The sequence below is a fragment of the Mastacembelus armatus genome, chromosome 6 (assembly GCF_900324485.2).
Source record: "Mastacembelus armatus chromosome 6, fMasArm1.2, whole genome shotgun sequence".
NCBI classification, from domain to species: Eukaryota; Metazoa; Chordata; class Actinopteri; order Synbranchiformes; family Mastacembelidae; genus Mastacembelus; species Mastacembelus armatus.
Genome location: NC_046638.1, coordinates 9820967 through 9844291, shown reverse-complemented (window position 1 = coordinate 9844291; position 23325 = coordinate 9820967). Strand labels below are relative to the sequence as shown.

The 23325-nt window shown below is 39.3% G+C and overlaps 4 protein-coding genes across 4 annotated transcripts; 2 read left to right on the top strand and 2 right to left on the bottom strand.

Moving 5' to 3' along the window:
• Positions 1–43: 43 nt before the first annotated feature.
• On the bottom strand, positions 44–3703 carry neil1 (nei-like DNA glycosylase 1). The gene is made up of 11 exons (XM_026311813.1): positions 3586–3703; positions 2958–2984; positions 2256–2735; positions 2056–2175; positions 1360–1456; positions 1179–1263; positions 910–1031; positions 792–819; positions 539–609; positions 247–457; positions 44–163 (listed from the first exon to the last, which is right to left on the bottom strand). Exons 3-11 carry the CDS (start codon positions 2708–2710, stop codon positions 117–119), a joined length of 1236 nt encoding a protein of 411 aa, XP_026167598.1. The 5' UTR covers positions 2711–2735; positions 2958–2984; positions 3586–3703; the 3' UTR covers positions 44–116.
• A 232-nt stretch (positions 3704–3935) lies between these two features.
• commd4 (COMM domain containing 4) lies at positions 3936–6239 on the bottom strand. The gene is made up of 8 exons (XM_026311639.1): positions 6174–6239; positions 5821–5892; positions 5619–5684; positions 5489–5528; positions 5054–5173; positions 4669–4749; positions 4370–4546; positions 3936–4258 (listed from the first exon to the last, which is right to left on the bottom strand). The coding sequence occupies exons 1-8, from the start codon at positions 6174–6176 to the stop codon at positions 4218–4220; spliced, it is 600 nt and encodes a 199-aa protein (XP_026167424.1). The 5' UTR covers positions 6177–6239; the 3' UTR covers positions 3936–4217.
• Positions 6240–6767: 528 nt separating this feature from the next.
• sema7a (semaphorin 7A (JohnMiltonHagen blood group)) lies at positions 6768–16624 on the top strand. The gene is made up of 14 exons (XM_026312340.1): positions 6768–7518; positions 7778–7911; positions 8526–8567; positions 8691–8786; positions 9011–9113; positions 9289–9399; positions 9659–9801; positions 11065–11243; positions 12164–12272; positions 13051–13246; positions 13395–13507; positions 14174–14319; positions 14464–14522; positions 14604–16624. The coding sequence occupies exons 1-14, from the start codon at positions 7398–7400 to the stop codon at positions 15005–15007; spliced, it is 1956 nt and encodes a 651-aa protein (XP_026168125.1). The 5' UTR covers positions 6768–7397; the 3' UTR covers positions 15008–16624.
• A 2736-nt stretch (positions 16625–19360) lies between these two features.
• islr2 (immunoglobulin superfamily containing leucine-rich repeat 2) lies at positions 19361–23037 on the top strand. The gene is made up of 2 exons (XM_026312364.1): positions 19361–19764; positions 20491–23037. The coding sequence occupies exon 2, from the start codon at positions 20500–20502 to the stop codon at positions 22642–22644; it is 2145 nt and encodes a 714-aa protein (XP_026168149.1). The 5' UTR covers positions 19361–19764; positions 20491–20499; the 3' UTR covers positions 22645–23037.
• The last annotated feature ends 288 nt before the right edge of the window (positions 23038–23325 follow it).

Here is a 23325-nt window from a genome sequence, read left to right as displayed (position 1 = left end):
TCACATTGTGCCAAAAACAATGGGATGGCTTTTCTACACTTGCTGAACTTTTGTAGAATCATGTTTATTTATAGTCTAGAAATAACCCCATACAGTGATGTACCCCCTTAAAATGTTTACTTGCTGTTCTGCCTGGTAACTCTCCCACTCTTCCTCTGTGAACCTGCAACAAGGAGGACTATTAGAAATTCTTTCCTTAGCAGGAAAAAAAACTTGGTTCACTTTGAAAGAATATTACAAGCTCACCTTCTAATGGTTCTGCACTACTGCTCTTTCTCCTACGTGCAGTTGATTTCTTTTCTTTCTGAGGGGTGCTTACTTCCCCAGCCTTTTCAGTCTTTCCTCTCTTGGAGCCAATTTCCTTTGGACGGGGATCCTTGTAATTCTTTGGTGTTTTGGTCACAGTTTCCTGTTTGATCCTTTTCTTTATTGTGGTCTCAGAGCAACTTTGGGCCACCTATTGAAATTGAGCTTTGTGTGTTAGGAATCATGTGTATAGACTTCCTTACTGACGAAGAAAAGAAGTGACTGTTAATACCTTTTTCTTGTCTGTGTAATCATTGTCCTCTTCTTTTTTTGATCTTTTTTTTGCCTTGGGTGACCTTGAACCTACAATCAGGAGGAAAAAAAAAAAACAAACAGTTTAGTCAGATGCATCAACTATTTTCAGACACACTTCAGCCAAAGTTCCCCGTGACCCTGGCTTTCAGGAAAAAGCGGGTACAGAAGATGGATGGATGGATGGACTTCAGCCAAAGTGTTAAGTTTCACATATTCGAAGATCGACCCACCTTTGGGCACCATGGGACCTGGATGTCCCTGGAATTAGAACAGTAGGCATCAGTAACAGTGATATGTAGGTAAAATACCACACCATAGATTAAAGTATAGGATTTTTATTTAACTCACTTTGAACCATATAGTTCTGCCTTTGTGGTCCTGGATAGATTTCATTCCATCCACACTGTAGCATTGTAACCATGTCTCAAAACCAGAGTAGTCTGCTGTCTCAGGATCGTAAACTTTTCCACCTAACTCTCGAAATGTATTGAATATCAAAAGAAATTTCTCAGGAAAAATGAAACTGTGTTATGTCTGAATATGGGCAAAGTCTGTCACTCAGAATGAAAACAAACTTGAGTTTCAGAATGGACCGGATAGTAAACAAGAAAACCCACCTAGGTTCACCACCTCCAGAGGAACTGTATGACACAGTCTGAGTAAGTCAGGCTTCCCCCCTTTCTTTTTAGCTTTGTCTGAGGTCTTTTAGAAAGTATAACAAAAAGCACTGTTAGAAAACCAAAGTATCAGGCATCTTAAGAAGAAAAAAAAAAAAAGTGTCTTTGCTTAGGTTTTCACCTTCATGCCTGTGGTAGACCTCTCATTTTCAAACACATCTTCTGACTCAAGGCCTTCCAGCAGAGTCCTGGCTTGCACGAAGGGTGGAATGTTCAATCTGAACAGATATGGGAGGGGTATTCTATGCTGAAAACAAACCTTTTTTGTTTTTAACATGTCTGAAACTTTGCCATGGAAAGCAACACTCAAAGAAGCCATTCATTTTATATCTGAGGGGAAAAGACCTTGAAAACATGGGAGTTGGGGTTATGGTTTGGTCATGGTTTTCAACTAAACAAAACACATACAGTCAGTAGGCTATTCCTCTTCAAACAAAGACATCATAGAAATTTTATTTTAGTATTACAGAAAAGTTTATACCCTTCCGAATTTGACCTTGATTAGATTAGATTATTAGATTTGAAAATTGGCTGACCATTGTTTTTGATTGTTAACAGTATTTTGGGGTTTTAGACAAATTTATTTGAAAAATAAAACTTTCTGCCAAGGGAAATATTTCTGTTTTAGAACATTTTAAATGCTAAATACTTAGATCAGATACAGCAGATGAAACTATAATTTAAGTATCTTAGTTACAGCCCATAATTTAAAAGGACCATTTTGTCATAATCTGATTTTTATGCGATCAGTTTTGGTACATTCCTAATAAAGAAATGTATTTCTTGCACTGCTCTCCTGGTTGGGCACATTTCTCACCTGAAAAGGATTTCTGCCCTCAGGTAGTTCCCAATGCCATTGAAGTACTTCTGATTGAGGAGGACTTCGCAGATGGGCCCGTCAAAGGCACGGTCAGACAGGTGCGACAGAACGTTCTCTCTGCAAAATAATTCACTCGTCACTGTGACAGTAAGATTTTGATTAGGCAGGTGACACAAGTGACAATCGCTTTTACTAACCTGAAGCTTTTGTACTCAAACATGATACAGGGCCCTCTGTTAGGCTGCCAAGACACATTGGGATGCCAGCTGCCAAACCTGCGTGTATCTACAAAGCTCAGCACTCTGCAAGGCTTCTCTTTGGAATAAAAAAGCAAATGGGCATGTTTGTGCAGCTCATCCTCTGGGGTGAAGCGGAAATAGCCTGACATCCCAAAGTGAAAGACAATGTCCACAGGCTGATCTGCTTGTCCAGCTTTCACTGTCTGTTTAGAATCGTCACTCTTAATGGGCGTCAGTGTGAGCTTCACTTCCTTCCCTCTGGAAGTGGCTGTGATGCGATATGCCTCACAGGTGAAGGGCACATCAGGGTTCTTGCTGACCTCCGATTTTCTGACTGGTCCAGCAAACACCACCCCATCACACATTCTGTTCACATAAAGGCTGGCCAGGTGTAGCTCGGGTCCTTCGGGCATTTTGGTGGAACTGATTATTGCTGTGCTGGGAAGTGTAGGGAGTGAAATGGCTGAGCAAACACTTTCTCACAAAATACAAAATCCTGTGCCACACAGAAGGTGGCCTCAGTTTTTAGCAACGTGGGAAGCATTTACATTATATGATTAAAAACAAATACATTTTAGAAGTTTATTCCAACACTGGATCACTTACTTTAAGATCATATTTGGCTACTTTTAGGCCAACAAAACAAAATAATATAAATACCTGCTTCAACTTGTATCCCTGGAAAATCTGTGGGAACAAGGAGACAGCTTTAAAATAGATTTGAGACTGTTAAATTGATAAAAGTGTAATTGATCAGTTAAGTGAATTAATTAAATATTGAAAATACATGTAATTATTAAAAAAGGAGAGAGATTTTAGTTTTAGCTGCCCAGGTGGACTTCAGTTCTAAAATCCTGGCTTGGATATGGGGGGGGGGGGCACTGCTGCACAACCTCAGACAGACGAATCAACACGCTAAAAACATAACATGTAAGCCTCACAAAGAAACAAAAAACGCTTCATGAGTCTCAGACTGACATGATACGATTAAGCTCTTTAAAACAAGGCACGCTTGGTATAGACGACGCAAACTGGGCAAACGTCGAGGTATGTCCTGAATGTATTTTGTTTACCAATTTAAACAAAACAAACAAAAAACCGTTATTCCTGCATTGCACCTGTCTTAAGTAAACAAAAGTTACCGACAGGTGAGACACAGACAGACACAATCTGGAGTTTTCACTAAGCTGCAGTGGGACCAGTTCAAATGAACGCACATCAGGAAATAGACCTCGCTTTAAATAAACCAGTGTCTCTAACAACCGTAAAGTGCACTGGCATTACTTACGCACTTTGTCGATTTCTTTAACTCTCTGCAATACTGTCTGCAACAGTAGTTACAGCACTTACTGATTAAAATGCTTTCACAGCTTGTTACTGAACAACTTGCATAACATCGCTGTGGTTTCAAAATATCGCGAGATCTCAATGCTTTTCCACGTTTGATAAACACGGTCGTTTCTTTTTTTTTTTTAATTATTATATTTTATGTCTGGCCTAAACAAATGTTTTGTCATGATCTGTAACAAGTCATTCAATAAAAACAATAAAATAAATAAACTGAGCTTTTCTACCACAGGCACCGTGGGAGATTCAGCCCAAGGCATGCTGGGATATGAAGGAGTAAGGACACAAATATCTCTGGTCACATTTTATTTGGCTAATCATCCGCATATGAAATTAAAAAATATATATATATTCATAGCGTCCAAATCACAAAATGTGTTAAGTAATATACAATATTTTACAAAAATGCTTAATTGGTAGTTTTGTTAAATCATACAGTCTGATAACATTTCCACCAATTACTACAAATGTGTTAATAAAATAAAATAAAACATCAGTCACAAAACACAAATAAAATATCAGTCAATCCAAACATTGAGCTTCAGTGTGGCCAGCTCTTGGCAAGGTTAGTCTTCATTGCAGTGCATTCATCATAGCCTGGGCTTGTTTGAGCTCTGTTGAAACACAAACATGAAAAGATGTAGCGATTTTTGGTTATTAAAATTGATTTAAACAGAAAAGAGCTACGAGAGAAGCACTGCAGTTACACAAGATGCAGAACTGACCGGCAAGCAAGACTCTGAACTTGTCAGCAGAGACAGAGACAACAGTTGTTTCCGTGCGGCCTGATTCTGCTCCTTGTGCCTGTAGTTTAAGCTGAATCACGGGTTCATTCACCTCTCTCAGCTCACTGGAGCTGAGAGTGTAGTCGACACGCCAGGACACAGCCTCCAAACGTCCCACTGAAATCCATTACAGAGCAGAAACACTTTCACCCTTGAGTCAGCAGCCTCACGGAATGCAATCATCATCAGAAATGCTTGTCTTCCTCTTTGAAAAAGGCAAGATAGACAGAAATACTTACATCTCAGGCTTGTCTCTCTTAGTCTGTCTTGCAGTGCGGAGTGTTTGTCTTCATATGATTTGCAGAGCCCTGTTGTATGTTCTAAAATAACAGTTCTGTGATTAACAGTTAATTCAAGATATATTTAAGTCACACTCACTCACACCCCTTCATTGTGCATGGATCTTGCTGTACAACGTCCCCTTCACTTGCCAACTGACTACGTGCTGTATATCCATTACATAACAGGAAAATTATTTAATAATACAACAATCTCTAACAATAATATAGTCATTGGACACAGAAGTCCATCCATCCCCCCCTGAATTAAGGAAATATGATCTGCACACATATGAAACATCATCATCATCTGTCCACCAAACATGGCCAACCCCAGTGAACTAACCTTTCGGCAGACCGAGCTGCTGCAGCTCACTGGACAGAGATTCACTGTCAACATCATGTTTTGCTGCACTGGAGAAAATGAAGCTGAGCACCGCCACACTAGCTTTGATGTCTCCACTCTCTGCAAAATGGTATGATGTTATGAATGCATTATATATATCAAAAAAAGTATAAACTCCAACTGTGGCAGGGTTGGGTGTAAATGAGTCAGATTTAAAGGCAGCACAGGAATATATTACAAATACAATAAGAACAATTGTGAAGTGCTCAGTCCTTGTGCCAGTTTACACTGCTTTACTAACGCTACGTTACAGAAGTAAATGTCTGAAGATTCTCAGTCATCCAGGTGAAGTTATCTAGAGGTTAAATCATGACTGCTCTTGTTAATGTCTGTAAACATCTAAATATTAATTTCTCCAACAGAAGACAGACTTACCAAACTTTGCATCTGCAGTAAGCTTTGCAACCTTGTCATACTAAAAAAACAGACAGCACAGATGAGTGTTAGGGAAATGTGTTTATATAAGAAAAATATATGACTGGACATACAGTATTATGACTCTTACATCAATGCCTTCCCCGAGCAAATCCTTCAGCACTTGAGCACACAGCAGTTTCATCTTGACACTCGACTGTCCCAAAGCAGAACAAACAAGTTGCATTAGAATAAAACAATACATAAAACGACACTGGGAAAAAAAAACACACCACACACACACACACGATATTGCTTCATCGTCTAAGTGTGTGATGTTTAAAATTACTCACAATTTTCGCTAACGTGCTGATTTCGGCAAGCACCCAATCTGGGCAGTCCAAATCTCCACAGAACCGGAACCGCTAAAGCAGACATCACATAACAATACTCCCCCTTCAAATACACAATATCATATAATATACAGCGCAGTGTATAACGCTAGCATTTCCGTTAGCCACTCCATCATTATAAGCTAATAGCTTAGCCTGCTAGAAACAGTCAGTCACAAACATCGGTAGTATTGAGCAGAATAATTTACTAAAACGTTTATAAATCATGCGACTAGAATGTGACCTGAGTAAACTGAGCTTGAAATAAACAAACTAGTGTTAAATGTTATGATTGTTAAACGTGTTTAACTTACCATAGTTGACAGTCAGCTGAAGAGCTGCAGAGGACCGGAACAGGAAGAACTTACTGTTCCCTCTCATCTGACTGGGTATAAATGACAAAATAAAAGTCGGTTCAAGTGAATAATCTGTTATGGTAAAGAGGTAAGTGATAAAATCTCAGAGGTACAAAAAAGAAAGAAAAATTGAAAAATAATATAAATTTCAAAGTTACAAAAGGTCTTTCAGGGAAGAAGTAATGGACTAACAACTTAGAATTGTTCTACAGAAACGAAAATAAATCAGACCTTAAAAGTTAATGTCTAAAAGCAGTGTTGGAACGGGCTGTTTTACTACACCCTCTTAAACAATATTCTGTTCTGCAGCAAGTTGTAGCCTATATTGCTCTGATAATGATGAGTAAGATGCAGTTAACAAACAGACGTATATCATAACCATTCAAAGTGTAGGTTTTTCCTTTAGAGAATTCGAGTACAATTTCCAAAACCTTCAATAAACACTTGGAAGCTGGAGGAAACTGGCAGGAAGAGGTCTGGCACACACAAAGAATCAACAGCACAGTCTTACACTCCATCGAGCCATTGTCTGGGAGTAACTGGACCGAAGCAACCTACAAATTCAACAAATTTGTGGGAACCTCTGCAACAGAGCTCAGAAGAATGTTTTAATTTCTTTTTTAGAGACAAAGCCACGAGTGTGCCTGGCTGTTACATAGTTCTGCACTATTGTATTACTGATTTTAAAAGCTACCACGGAGAAAAAAAAAACTTTATACGCAAAGTGGTTTAGTAGCAGGCTATGTGTAGTAATTGCAGTTGTTGTGGTTTTGAAAGGGCAGACAGTTTAGTGATATTTTGAAAAATCAAGTCTCTATTTCTCAAATTACGCACCTTAAATTTAACAATGTGCGCAGAAGTGGGCTGAAATGCTGGATGAACTGAACTGAACGGAAACATCGCCCTCCCCCAAACTATATTTGTAGGATTGCACCTGTTTGCGCTTCCTTCAGATGCGTCTCTGAATCCGAACAATTGTTTATTGTGATAAAACACATTTTTTCAGTTTGTGTCTTGGCACTGGTTGATCGGTATTTGTCGACTGGGTTTACTCCCACGGACGAGCTCAATACAGCTACAGAGAGGAGGCGAAGAAGTATTCTAAACAAGCTGTGCGGTCTGAGAGGATCCTGGAGTTATCTTCACAAATAACATGTTTGGACCCACTACCTAAGGCACAGTATGAGGCGATTTGCGTTAATTTCTGTTTGCCTTGCTGCGAATTTACAGCTAATTCTTAGTGCAGTTTTGACGGACACACCGACTCTTGGAAATAAAAACACTCCCAGACTCTTGATCAAAGGTAACGTTACTTCTAATTATTCTTATGGTGAAAAATTGTCTGTTGTTGTTTTAAATATATTAGTATAACACCGTCTAAAATCTACCAGTGTAAATAAAACTGTTCTAGAGCTAATCCTGTCTTCAAATCCTTTAAGAGACAGCCCGGCAGATTACTGGGCGAGGGGAAAGGAAGAGCGCATATACACATTCAGTTTTACCGTTACTAACATGTACAGGTCTAAAGCGTAAAAAATGTGTAATCTTTCTCTTTTTCCCAGATATCGTGGCTGGTGGATTTAAATACCCAAAGATCCAGAATCACAGTGTGTTGTTCTGTCATGAAGACTCTGGGGAGATATATGTTGGGGGGACAGATTTTGTCTTAAAGCTTGACGAGAGGGATAATTTTGAGGTGGGTGTTTCCTGTGAATCACTGTTTTTATTCATCTTAGCAGCACTTGAATCTAGTCTTATAGGCCGATAACGTGCCCCTCATAGTAGAGTTGTCCATGTAAAATGGGCTTTGTAGCTGGTGCAGGTGGGAGTAATTAGAAGCTACTGTGCCAGATGGCTTACGCAGACATTGTGTTTGTGCCCAGTGACAGACGCTGCCTTTCAAAGCCATTATCTGGCTTCAGGCTGCTGATTAAATGCTGGTGAACGTATGACTCAGGAGTTTACAAGCTATAATACACTAGAGTTTCCGTAATAAAATAGGTCGAAATAAATAATTCAAATAATGCCAGTGATCAGTGTTGAAAGTATTTTTCTTATCGGACGGTTGTTTATTATTTTTGTGACAGACCATATAAGACAGAACAATAAAACTGGGGAGAATATTGATTAAAAGGATTTTTCCCTGTAAATCTGGGGGGGGGGGGGGGGGGGGGGGGGGGGTAATTAGTACTATAGTATCTATCATCCAGCTAACATTTTGCAATCACCAGAAATACATAGTTTTAAGTGCACACAACATTTTTTTTTAATTTCAAACAAAGTATCTTAAACTGTTCATTTCTCCTGCAGACTTTCTCTCTGAAATCAACAAGGGAACAGCAGTTGCAAGAGGTTAGTGATGATTTGTGTGATCAGAAATGAATATTTAACAAGCCTGCTGAGTAATGGATTTAAAAAAAAAAAAGAATTCCAGAATAAGTTGCCTAGCAGCATTAAAAAGCCTCTGTGTTGTAGGGTCCCCATGAAAATGTCATCACTGTCATTGAGAAGTTTCAAGACAGCCTGTTTATCTGTGGAACAAATGGAAACAAACCCCAGTGCTGGAAACTTGTGAGTATTTGTGGGTGTGTGTGACTTGTTGTCATTTTCTGTCTGGAGAATTTATAGCCAGTTCATTTTATTGGATGTGACGAAAAGGAGCAGACCAAAGTATGGGTCCCTTTGATGCGGTGGCTGTTGTTCTCACTGATGTTATATTAAGCAAATCTGTTTAAATTATTTATGTGGGATCTTGGGTGACTGGTGTTCTGTGTTAACTTTCTGTGGTTCTGCAGTTTTCACCAGTAAACAATCATTCTCATGAAATAATGAAGAGTTATGAGGGCACGGGCATCTCTCCATTCATGTACACTCAGAATTGCCTATCACTTACAGTTGGTAAGTACAGTGCTATGCCTCCTGGATAACTTTGGTTATGGTTTTTAATATTTAAAAGTATGACTCAGAATTGCAGACTTATGTAACCATCTCTCATCATGTGCAATACATGTGTTGGCAAATGGTACATTTTCATAGAAATGTACTTTATACTATGTCTCTGCTATTTTTTTAGAGGGGGACCTTTATGCAGCAGCACCTTTGGATACTAAAGGAAGTTCATTACAGTTCAGAAGGAAAGCTGGCACCAGACCTAATGTCTGGATGTATGACAACTGGGTCTCAGGTAAGGTAATGTGACAAATTAAACAAAACACAAACACAAAAAAGTTCAGCAAGAATTAATATTACTTATCTTGCATGAAAACAATGTACTTGATTTGTAGCATTTTTCTGGGAATCCGGGTTTTCCTGAAACTGTCTTTCACCCCTTTGGTCATGTTTTTTGGTTCACTCCTCAATAAACCTTTTCTTTTTTTTTGCCTTCCAAAGGATGTTTATGTGACATGTAATTGCTACTGGAACAATTCCTCCTCTTTTCCCAGAGCCTACATTTATATCAACAGCTTGGGTGAGACGAAAGGGAGACCCTGACAATGAGAAAATCTACACCTTTTTCCGTGAGAAGAACTCAGACCACAGTCCAGAGGCTGACCCTTGGATATCTAGGGTTGCTAGAGTTTGTAAGGTATACTTTACACTGGCACAGACTCAGCTTACTTTGTCAGTGAAGCTCTCATCTTCCTAGACTATTAGATTTCCTAAATTCCACTTCAGTAATCAAGCAAACAGGCATCCAAAGATTGATCCAGTACCATAGAAGCTAGATATGAGTCAGTCAAATATGAAAATTTGGGTTGTTGTTTTGAAAATGTGATCATATCAGAATCACTGAGTTCATGTTGTTACATAATTTTAGCAAGTAAGAGGGCGTAGCCATAAGAATGACATTAATCACTACTATTAATCAAACTAGAAACGTTGCGTAATTGTTTTTGATCCAATACTAATACAAGGCGAAAAATGATCCCTTTTTATAATTTAGGAGAAAGCAATTCATCATGTAGGGCTAATGCATCACTGATAGGCTTCATCTATACACATTTTCATTATGAAAGAGAAATGTGCCAAAAACTTTGTGTTTCTCTGAATTAAGGGATCACTGCATGTATGCACACAGAGCAGCAGCAGAGAAGCAAATAGTATATGCAATGCTCAGATTTACATTATGTAGATTTTGTTTAGTGTAATAGGTGGTATGGAATATATAGATTTGCTCTGTGAAATGTGAAAGTAATTTTCTGCACTGTGAGCACATCTGCTGTGTCTGCTAACCAATCCCTTCCTGAATGTGTCAAACAAGGGAAACATAATGCTACCACCTGTCAGTGGTGTTTTATGCTGATGTTAATCTTTGTTTTTGGCCAGGACCAATGGTTAAGGTCTGAAACTATTTACTGTTTTATCAGTAGCCTATGATATTTTGACATCCTCAGGGCTCAAGCTGTCATCCTGAGTAGTATGATAATCTTATAAGAAATTAATCATCAGTAATCATCATTAATCATTTTAGTGTGATGAAAACATAGTGGGGAGAAGGATATGCTAAGGCTTTGTGAGTTCAGTGAAGGCTTTAACAGGCCTAATAATTAGAGTATTTAACCTGATTCAATGTAGCAGCATAACAGTCTGCTGCCGGGTGGTCTCATCTCTACTTGTAACAGCAAATCAGAATTACTCTTATTTCTACTGTTTTTTATAGCAAAGTTCTTTCAACACCATTGTTATTTGACCTGAGCAAAACAAGACTGGTGTTTTGTTAACAGGTGTCACGGTTTATGCATTTTCAGTCTTATCAAACAAGCTGTAGTTGATGAATCTCAGTTTGGAAAAAAAAAACCAAAAACAAAACGGCGTCTTCCTGGTGTAATATGTTGGTGTTATTTTGCAGGTAGATGAAGGTGGATCAAAAAGATTCTTTCAGAACATGTGGACATCTTTTCTCAAGGCCCGGCTTGTCTGTGGGTTTCCAGAGGAGTCACTGTATTTCAACCGTCTCCAAGATGTTTATGTGCTGCATGATGACAACTGGCAAGACACCAAAGTCTATGCCCTTTTCACAAGTAGCTGGTTAGACACTTTCTATATTATCAGCAACTAAGCAGCAATGCAAGTAATACCCTGACACAAAATGGCTTTTCACTTAAAACCAAAACTTAAGCATTGTCCCCCCCTAGAGACAAAATTAATCTTGACTTGAAGGTTTTGAGTTGTACTGTGTGGGGGCAGAATAGGTTTTAATACATACTTACAAGAGTGAGTTTGCCTCATGACCAGTTTTGCTCAGCTCTGCACCTGCTTGTATGCTATTTCTTCTCCATCAGTCCAGTTTTTAAGATTAGACCCTTATAGACCCTAACTGAAAGAATAGGGTTAAGTTTGTTTCTCACTACCTTTTGGTCTCATTTTCTCATGACTGTATTTCCAGCAATATTGTATAGCACTTCCATAAATCCAGAGAAAAAACAACAGCGGCTAAGATTTTATGGTTTTGAGTATCTATTATTGATTTGGCTCTAATAACACTTGGCTTCCATACTTTCCATAAAGCTAAAATTCCATTTCAAGTCATGGTTCTGCCCAGTAATAGGCCCTTTGAAACTTTATTTTCATTGTTTTCAGTGCAGATCATCTGTTACTGATTTTCAGTCTTCAAGAACAAGCAGATAAGGGGCGGTACTTCTCATGACGAAGCAAACTGATCATTAAATGTAAAATCAGTGGCTTTCCTCTCTAAAGTAGACTCATGCCTTGTTGGATTCAAACTCATTTTAAGAGTTTGAGCAGATGTCCATGTGGATCTGCAGAACTGCATTTGCCAAAGGGAGCTGCCCTTACCCCCTAGACTAAAACAAACTTGCTCTTATGACTGAAATGGACAATATCATAATCAAAATCATTAACCAGGGAAATACCTACTCTGCAGATTTAAACAATTGCAGCTATAAAGGAATAGGTCCTAATCTTACTTGTCTTTTTATCATTTCTAGGAACTCTACAGCAGTTTGCATCTATTCAGTAGGAATGATCGAAGAGATATTTGAAAACTCAACTTTCAAGGGATACAACAAAGACATTCCCAAACCAAGACCAGGAACGGTAAGGATTTTCTTGCTTTGTTGCTTTAAAGTGAGAGCAGCACACTTCCTCAAAAGATATGTTTATTTTCTTGTTTTTCAATTCAGTTTATTTATATAGTGGGATCGTCCTGGCAAGCCATAACTATTATCTTTTCTCTTAAAAAAAAACATGTTTTAAGCCTAATGTTAAAAGTAGAAAGGGCGTCTGCCTCCTAAACTCAAACTGGGAGCTGTTCCAGCTAAAGGCTCCGTCCCTCCTTTGGAAACTCTGTATGTGTACCAGGGGTTCCCCCATCCTCATATCACATGTGGCTGAGTAGGATTGAACAGGTTTCAAAAATCAACACCATGTTATATAAATGGGTGGATATGTGGAAAATGTGCCAGCATTATTTAAAGTAATGATTGAGGTTTCATGTTTCCATGTCTTGTTTTACAGGCAATAGATTTCACATGACAGTTCAGCCTTGTTATTTTGGAAATGAAGGCACCCACAAGCACAGAGTAGATTTGATGAACATCCTTGTGAAAACACCCATGATTGAGAGGAGGATTTGTTTTAATGTTTTGTAAATAAAACAACCTACCTTCCATCTTTTTAGCCTGAAGCATTAGGAAATGTTTGCTTTTATTCAGCTTTGGATGCTGTTATTTGTAATTGAGGACATTAGAATTACTTAACTTGAGTGTCCTGGAAACATTAAGTTTATCTTCCACTTTCATACATTATTCAGACTACATTAAATAAATGTAAAAAAACAACAACAACAAAAGCTTTCTGTTTGTGTATCTTTCAGTGTTCAAAAAACAGCAAGAGCCTGCCACTGGCCACAGTCAGCATAGTGAAGGATTACCCAGAAATGACTGACTGGGTTCATTCCTTGCACTACACTGCTCCGTTTTATGTAAGCAGCAACAACTACACCAGGATAACTGTGGACCGAGTTCTAGCAGCAGACCAACACATGTATAACATTCTGCTTCTAGCCACTGGTATGTTCTGGTTGCTGATAAATTTGATGATTAGGCTTGTAGTCATCCATTGTCTATTCTTAACGAAGAGAGCAGTGAGTGGGCAACAATGTAGAATAGAGTTTCAGTCACCAAATAACAACATTGCTTTTGTGTACTGTTACAATAGCTTCTGGGAAGATCCATAAAGTCTTAGAGGCTGGAACTGAACCTTTTATCATCTCCGAAATGCAGCTTTCCAGCGATTCAGCCATACAATCAATGAGGCTTGACTCCAAAAAGGTACAGCTCATTTAAAATGCCATTTGCCTTCATACATTATGCATTACAGTGTTGTCAGTAGGGTTTTTGTTACTTTGCCATTGCTCTGAGACATTTTTTATTAAACAATATTTTGTATTGCCAAAATATTATTACTTAAAAATATTTTGCATTAACATGTAATTATGTATACTCACTCACTCAGTATAATCACTTGACTGTGCCATTACCCTCAGCTCTACAGCGTTATTTTGTGTGTTTGGTTTGACAGCTGGTAACTGTTTTGGTTCTGTCTTCTGGGTCTGATCTATCTTATTTCCAGTTGTAGCAGGCAAAAATGCTCAGATGACTACACTGTACACTACTCTTTTCGTAAATGGTAGAGAAGCAAAGCTATCAATTTGCTGGGGAGCACAGTGCTGTATTTAGCTAAAGAGTCGGTTGGTGGAGACCAAAAACAGAGCTAACCGAATGACCTACATACATCAAATGGCCCAAAAGACAATTTCATATAACTGTTAATGTTGCTCTGAATCTTCCTGATGTGAATGGTTGCTTGGTATTATGGTCTCCATAGTAACTATTTTAGGTTTTAATAATATAGCTTATTGTTGGCTACTGCACTTAAGGCAGTGAAAATCTGGTTAAGTTCTGATTAAAAAGAAATGTTTGTTTTGCTTTCTACAGAAAAGGTTGATCGTGGGTTTTTCAGAAAAAATCTCCATTGTGGATCTCCAGAGGTGCATGGACTACAACAGCTCCTGTGCAGATTGTATTCTCGCCCGGGACCCGTACTGTGTCTGGACTAAGTCTGGATGCACCCTAGCAGTCCCGTAAGTAATGACACTGTTAATACCAAGACTGTTTTATCCACACTAGGAAACGTTTGCAATCTGCGGAGACTCTGGGCAGCGTCAAAGCTATTAATTTCTCACAAAGAATTTGTTGATAGGTATATATTTCATTTTCGTTCACAGGGGTGGTATTCAAAATGTTAAGGATGGGGAAACAAGTGTGTGCACTGCATCAGTAGAAGGTAATGTTCATACTACACACGTTAAAGTCTTTCAAAATTTTGATGACACTTTGATATTTTATTTTCTTTTTATTCTTTTAGAACAAAGGAATTTAAGTAGGACCAAACGGGAGGCAGATTCACCATCACCAGTGAATTTGACAACACATTATTCAGTTTCCCTGGGTGTCCCTATCTTTCTGATATGTCCTATAGACTCTTACCACGCTTTATACATCTGGGAATTCAGACAGCAGAAAATGCCTTGTCTGCAAATCCATTCAAACTGCCTGCACCTCATCCCTGATATGGCACAAAAAAACTATGGCACCTATGAGTGTGTTTCCAAAGAGAGAGACTATACCAAAGTGATAAGGAGATTTCATCTGAGCCCCGATACAAAAAAGAAAAGCACCACTACTTGTAATGATGCATCAGCTGATTTGCCAGAGATAGCATGGATCACACTTGGACTAGCTACAGCAGTGTGGGGGATTTTCAGATAAATTGTGCACTAAAACATATTTAACCTTTACAGTACTTTGTCTGTCAGTCCCTTCATCTTAGCCTTTGCTAATCAAGTTAGGACACAGGTAGCACTAAAGAAAATCCACCTTAACACCAAAAGCGCTTTGTGCATTTATTTATGCAACACGCTGTCTGACTGAAAAGTTCCATTTCAAGCTTACGGGAACAGCACACAGCTTGGTTGTTTCTTTTTATTAAGGAACCAAAACAGGAGGGGAAAACATAACGTAACAGCAGCTGAATTGGTCCTAATTGTGCATGAACGTATTTTACTTAGACTTGCTGCTAATCACTCCTGAGTATTTTTTAAAAGTTGAAATTTCTTGATCACAATCACACAGTTAGACATGTCACGCCTTAAAAGTCCCCATTACCACCACAGTATGGCTGGCTGGTCACTAAGTAGTTCCACTGGGGCAGTTGAGGTTAATGGCTCCACAATGGAGCAGAAAGTGGTCACTTGACTGACAGAGGTCACTTTTTCAGAAAAACTGTGTTGAAATTTATATCTGGAAGATGCAGCCACAGTCTGATTGGCAGGCCGCTGGGATGCTCCAGTGGAACAGATTAAGGTCGTTGCTCAAAGGCAACATGGTGGCACTGATGAGGGTGGGGCAGGCTGTTGTCCCATCTAGTTATTTATTTCTGCTTGTCCCGAGAATGAACCAGCAAAACTACAGTCACTTGCTTCTCTAATCTTTATGGAGCACTGCAATGACACGCCTTCCTCTAAGAGAAAAAAAAGGTGTAAATTCTTGTAAAGTGTGGTCTAAATATGACTGTAATACTCCAAGTACACCATTAAACTACAGTGATTATGAGTGAAAAGGCTTCCAGAGAGCCTCTACAGTAAACAGTATTAACATAGAATGCGATTGTGACTCATCTACATGTCAGATGTTAGATCAGCCTGCAGCTCTTTTTGTTCTGTTGGAGGTCAGGAAAAAGCACATTTTGAATTTCCTGTGTACTAGAGTGCACAGACCATATTATTGTTGTTAGTGTCTAGGGAAGGGTGGAGTCCCTGATTGAGTATGGAAATAGGCTGTCAAGCAGCTCATTCAGGGACAACAGCAAAGATAAAGAAAGGGCAGAAAAAACTGGAGAATGATATGCACCTATTTCAATTTACACATATTGATTGGCCAAAAAATAAAAACAGAAATATAGAAATAATACATTTATTTAAATTATACAAAAACATGCAGCAACATTGGTCAATATCAGCTGCAGCATGAGCAATAGATATGAAGGTAACACTTTTGACTACACACTACATGCATACTGTACATCTGTCACTGAAGGTTTAAATTATTTATTTTTTTATGGAGTTATTAATATAAAAACAAGACTGTATCTTTAGTTGAAGGGTTACCACTGAGCTCTCAACTGAGTTAATGAAAAATGCTAAAATATACTGTTTGCAGTATAGTCACAAAAGTAAACACTGGAGCAATATTTTACTGAAGCTTCCTCATACTGTATAACCACTAGATGTGAATTTTGTTTGAATCAGTTTTTCATTTGGAACAGCACAAATGTGTTATTTTAGAGTTGCATATTCTTATTTTAACCAAAAACTGTTTAAAAGTGACTAAGCTCAATGTATTTATCATGGTACAATGCTAATTTTATCACAAAAAAATATTTTTTCCACACTTTTTAGTATGGAATTTTTATATTTTTTTATTGTTATACATGTAAGTAATATGTGACTTTATCATTTCAAATTATACATATTTATATATATATATATTTTCCATAATGATTCTTGGCAAGGCTACAGTGTATAGAAATATAACTGATTTTCTAAAAATTAGTAGAAAAATAAAAAACTATAACATTCTTCCAAAGGAGTCAAATTTATACCTTCTTCTCTTCTCATAAACAGTTTTAAGGAAAGTAATTTATTCATCAATAGTGGGTCAATTCGTCTTCATGACACTGAGTAAACCACGTGCAGTCTAATCAGACAGCAAAGGCTCTTTAGCTTAATCTGTCTTATTCCTGGATCTAAAATCTCAACACTCCTGATGGAGACTGACTGAGGTCACCTTGTTTTCATAAGGTAGAGCTATAATATACAGGTACAATCTATGATGTAAGACACTGTACGGTGATGGAGCTAAATGTAACTTGCATGTTTGTGACTAAACCCTGTTATTGCTATGTTGGGTGGTGTGTTTTTACTGATTACATCACCAAAGACAGAGGGTTTTTGCAATACCAAAAGTTGCTGTAAGTTGTTTTCTGAGTTGGGATCAGGTTGTTGATAGATGAAAAACCACTGGCCCTACATGTTTTTGACTGTTGACTATAGAGAAGGTTGTTAGGTGGAGATATAAAACATGTTTTATGGGTTTATAAAAGGGGCAGGGCAGTGGATGCATGAAGTGTTTATTTCCATAACTCTTTGGTCTGTGAGCCCAGAGAGCAGAGTTCAGCAAATGGACAGCCAAGATTACCATAGAAATAAAGAGACTGCCTCAGTTTATTGACATTAGTAGCCTACTCATTCTTTCAGTTTATGGCCATCATTTAAACCAAACCACACATGTACGAAGTCACTCACCTACCTGAAAGCAGAACAGTGTATGTGCTCTACCATGCTGTGCTGCAAAGCCATTATGAAGCAAATTAAACAGTATAAACTCATCTGCCTCCTGGATCCTTACCAATGCTCTGCAGTGAATAACACCTGCAGGTTACAGTACTCAGATATCACTGAATCTGTCATGATAGCCTTTGGCTCTATGCTGGATAACGACACATGACTGGCAAGATTTTCCGGAGGCCTATTTTAAGATGCTTTCAACATTTCAGAGTCTGACTAAACCGGTAGATATGGTGACCATGAATCTGTTGTCTCTTGATATAAGTACAAATAAACCTTGTTCCTCAGGGACTTGGGTTTCCTGTTGTGCTGGTACGACTGGAAGATCTGCTGGAAGGAAGCTAAATAAATAAAATCAGTGTAAAAGAAACAAAAATATTTTTCTCAGTCAGGCCTGGACTGGACACCCTATAAACTGTATTTAAAACATAAAATATTTATATATTTTCCAATGCAAGACATAACCCAAAACATGATGACATTTGTATGAATGTATAATTTACTTGTTGGTTTGGGTAATAAGAAACACACTGTGCGAGTTTGTAGTGTTTTGACAGAGGGCTTAACAGGTGTTTTAATGTTAAGCTGTGGTCTTAAAACAAAGCTGCAAGCTGCTGAAGCTACACATGAGCTTCAGATAAAGTTTGAAAAACATTTTGAGCTTCAGATAAAGTTTGAAAAACATTTTGAGCTTCAGATAAAGTTTGAAAAACATTTTGAGCTTCAGATAAGTTTGAAAAACATTTTGAGCTTCAAAGAAAGTTTGAAAAACATTTTTTGCACAGTCTTTTCACACAATCTTTAATCTTTTAACCCTCACAAAACTATTTCTCCTATATAAACTATATAACTATATAAACTATATAAACTATATAACTCCTTTTGGTCAGACCCAAAAGGAGGAACAGGTGAAAAACCTCTACCTGTAGTCAAACACTAACTGCCTGAAAATGAAGGTCCAAAACTATAAAACAAAAACAAAAATCAGAGTTTGAGTTTTTAGATATATGAGCTAAGGCTCCAGCAGATCCCCTTGACTGTGATTAGGAATAAGCGGGTATAGATAATGGATGGATGGGTGGATAGATAGATAGATGGATGGAGGGATGGATGGAGGGATGGATGAGCTATTCTATTAGTTTAGTTATTTAGTTTTGCATTAGGCCCAAAAAACTTGAGTTTATACTGTGGTTCACCACACGATGGCAGTATTTGAGCAGAAATCAAGCCTCCTGCTACCAACAACCCACATGACTCAAGCACTTCAGGAACCATGATGACTAATAATTTTAATGTAAAAAATAATATGCTTGAAGTCACAGGCAGACATATACATTCAAAACAAACCATGCAGAATTTAGAAAATCTCTGGTTTGGAAAAACATATTTGTGTTTTCCCTTAAAGCGATTTGTATTCGCCTTTTATTGCACTCCCCCATTTAACGTATTAACTGGCGGTAACAAATTATTTCAGGCGTCACTTAACGCTGTTGCCATGAAATGCTATTAAATGGTAAAGACTTCCTTGTGAGATGTTTTGAGTCGTTAGTTAGTTTTTGTTTATTTTGTGTTATTAAAGATATGTTGTCGATTGTAAATAAAGCAGTATTCTTAATAATTGAACCTGCATTAAATTTAAAATCTGTCTGTGAAACTCTTTTTTTTTTAACTAAAGACAATAGACTGTTGCCAAACCGAATGAGGTCAAAAGATTAGGTTTGGGCCGGAGTCATATATTAAACATGGGATGATAAATTATGAATTTTCTTTGAGGGTGGAAGACCCGGAGCTTCTGTATCTTTAATACTAGGGAGAGAGAGATGGGAGAGGCTGCGCGTTCACGGTTCATTTTCTCGCTCAGCGACGGCGGGGGCGCGCAGCGGATAGCGCACTAGCTGGAAGAGGGAAAAAAAGCACCGTCGGACCGCATCAGCAACTCACCGGGAAAAAATGTTCCCTCCGCCGCTTTTCATCAGCGCTGTCCAGGTCTGCAAAAGTCATGTGAAAGGATCCGCAACAATCGAGGACTCGAGTTTTTTCCACCATTAAACTTGTTTTTAAAGGATCCTAAACTCCGACGCTGATTAAACAGACACAGGACCTGAAGTTAACATTGGAGAGGTAAGGCAATTCAGTTAGTTCATAAGACCGTTAATGCACGAACTGATTAAAAAATACAGACCTCGTGCACTATTCGGATCGATGCTCATTTGGAAGAAACTGCCCTGTTGTTCAGGTGCAACTCTGATGAATCACAAGGGCGTCTGTGCGCAAGGGCTGAACGCTACAAGGCTCTGCAAATTGTAAACGGAAGTATTTGTGTTTAACTCTCGCTGAAAGTGTTTTTGGTAAAGATTTCAGCACTGACAGTGTCACTTTGTCCACGCCGGTTCCTGAAAACGCGCTCAGAACAAGAGAGACCACCTGACTCTGAAATGACTGCAGATATGACACACAACATATGTGCTTGTTTTTTTTTGCAGGGTCTTCCTGAAATAGCCCATACTGCTGAAATAATCAGTGTTGGGTTTGTGATGTGATTTGAGACAAACAAATAGAAACTTTGTATGTGACGCTTGCTGTCAGATTGCATGGATATCAGCAGCAGAGCAGCCTGCTACTACAACTGCTGCTGCTGCTGATTTCTGCTTCTTTAATTAGTTTCTAATGAATATTTGAGTTGCGTTAAAGAGCTTTGATGTCCTTATAAAAAGCTTATTATACTCATAAAACGCATATGTGAGATTCACAGTACATTTCCGCTGGTGTAATGGACATAATGGATGTCATAGCCTACATCTGATAAAATGTTCTACTTGCCTAATGTCTGGTAATTGGTACTTGCAGGTGGAGAAAATGGCGAGAAGGCTCCTGCAGCTCCTTGCCTTGTTGACTACTGTGTTTGGCATTGTGCAGTGCTGTCCAGAGGTCTGCAGCTGCCAGGATAAATTTGCCCACCAGTTTGCTGACTGTGCGTACAAAGACCTGCTGGTTGTTCCAGTGGGGTTCCCCTCCAATGTAACCACCGTGGCCCTTTCTGCCAATAAGATCAAATTGCTGAAAAGTAAAACCTTCATTAATATCACCCATGCCACCTCTCTCTGGTTGGCCCACAATGAGATAGTTACCATAGAGACGGACACCTTGGCCCCCTTGATTCAGCTCCGCAACCTGGATGTGAGCCACAACAAAATTGTCAACTTTCCATGGGAAGAGCTGCACAATCTCACCGCCCTGCAGCTTCTGAAAATGAATAACAATGAGATGGTGAACCTTCCAAAGGACGCCTTTTCCACACTTAAAGACCTGAGATCGTTGCGCATCAACAACAACAAGTTTACCACAATTGTGCGGGATACCTTTAGTGCCCTCACCTCCATGTCCCACCTTCAAATTTTTAACAACCCCTTCACGTGCTCCTGCAACCTGGAGTGGCTGAGGGACTGGATTGCAAAAACTAAGATTTCTGTCCCTGAGCAAAATTCAATTTTATGCGAGGCCCCTGAACACCTGAAAGGTACAATGGTTACGAACATGCCTAAACTGGACTGTAAGGCCCCAACTGTCAGCATAACATACCAGCCCAACATTGAGAATGTTGAGCTCCATGAGGGGTTCATGGTCATCTTAAATTGTGAGACAAAGGGGAGCCCCAAACCACAAGTCAGCTGGGATGTGACTTCAGGAAATCAGAATTATTTGTTCCCCTTGCCCTCCACTGGAGAGATAAATGATGTCCCAATTAATGATAAAACAACCAACAATCGATTCCTCGTCTTTAGAAACGGCACTCTCATCATCCCTCACATGAGTAAAAAGGAAGATGGAAATTATAGCTGCTCTGCTGTGAATGAATTAGGCAGAGTAGAGAGCAGCGTTAGAGTGGCTTTGGCGGGCACCCAAAAACACCCCAGCACCTCGGTGCACGATTCTACAGTGGACAAAATCCGTCAGTCTGCTAAAAAGCCATCAGAGCCCAAGACTTCCAAAAACAATGTGATCAACTGGGCTAAGCCTGAGGAAAAGACAAAGAGCAGCCCTGAAGAGTCATCGAGCAAAAACGACGACACAGAGCAGCTGGCTGGTGTTTCAAAGGACCCCATTTTTGCCAGCAAGTGCGGTGTGAGAGAGAGCAGTGAATACATCTCCAACCATGCTTTCAACATGACCCTGGATGACCTGAAGCAGTACACATTTGATTTTGGTGTTATTGCATTAGAAGTGTCAGAGACGGAGGCAAAAGTGCAGTTGAATCCGCTGCAGCTTCCCAGCAGCAAATCTAACCTTCACATCAGTCAAACCGAAAACCAGGAAACAGTGAATAAGGAGCCTGTGGGTCTGTACCAGTCCTCGTCCAGTAAAACCACCCTGGACATGCTCTACCTCTGTGTAAATACAGGAAATGGACATTCAGTTGTTCAGTGGTCCAATATTGAGGAAGGGGTTAATGCCTACCGCTTCCATGGTTTACAGCCTGGCACCAATTACACACTTTGTCTCACCTATGGGGGGAAGGACTGCCAAGTCCAAGTAGTCTTCACAACTAGGAAGAAAATCCCCTCCCTGCTTATTATTGTGGTTGTCAGCATTTTCCTACTGGGCCTGGCCACAGTTCCCTTACTGGGGGCCACCTGCTGCCATTTACTGTACAAGTACCAAGGGAAGACCTACAAGCTGATCATGAAGGCTCAGAATCCAGATCAGATGGAGAAGCAAATGGCCGGAGATTTTAATCCCAGGGCGTCTTTTGTGGGCTCGGAGAAAACCTTCAACCCCAGCGAGTTAGGCGAGGGGGAGGGAGAAGCCGAGGGAGAGGAAGGAGACGGGGAGGGAGAGGCTGAGGGCAGCGTGGCGACAGAGTCCATCCCCGGATCCTCATCCAAAACCAACCAGGAGGAATTTGAAATGGGCTCGGAGTACAGTGACAGGCTACCGCTGGGAGCAGAGGCAGTCAACATCTCGGAGGAGATCAACGGCAACTACAAGCAGCCAAGCCGCTGAGCCTCTATCCGCGACTGCAGTGTAACATATTTTACTTTTAAGTAGCCTACATTCAAGCAGGTAACTAGTCCACCATTACGACACGAGAAAAAAGACGAAGCCTGAAATAAGGTGACTCTTTTTTTTTTTTTTTTTAATTTGATGTTATTTACCTCAGAAAAGTACTCCGCCAGTCACTGATTGTGAATTAATTCGTGTGACATGTGTAGTCTGCTGTAAGGTTAAAAATAAGTAAGGTACGTTTATAACGCAAGCACAGATTTGTACAGCTTTTCAGACCTCAGACCTGTTTCCTTTCCACAGGACAGACACAGACGGGCAGGGGCGCAAATTGCGCAAAACGTCGAGGCGCGGAGACTTACACCTTATTAAAATGCAAAAAAAAAAAAAAAAAAAAACCAACAAAAAAAACAAAAACAATAATAAACACCGTATTAACATTGAAATCACGGAGCACAAAAACAACAAAGCAAGAAGTGCCAAATATTTTAAAGCCATTTAAATCAAACTGACATCAGGGAACAATTGCTCATCCGTGCGCGTCTGTGAATGAGCCTTTTCTAACAGAAATTTTACACAGGCCAGTGTTTTCTCAGGTGTCCACACCGCGGCTCTACTTGACGCGTCCACGGAGGTGTAGTCCCAGATTCGGACTGATAGTATATGTGACTTCATGAAATT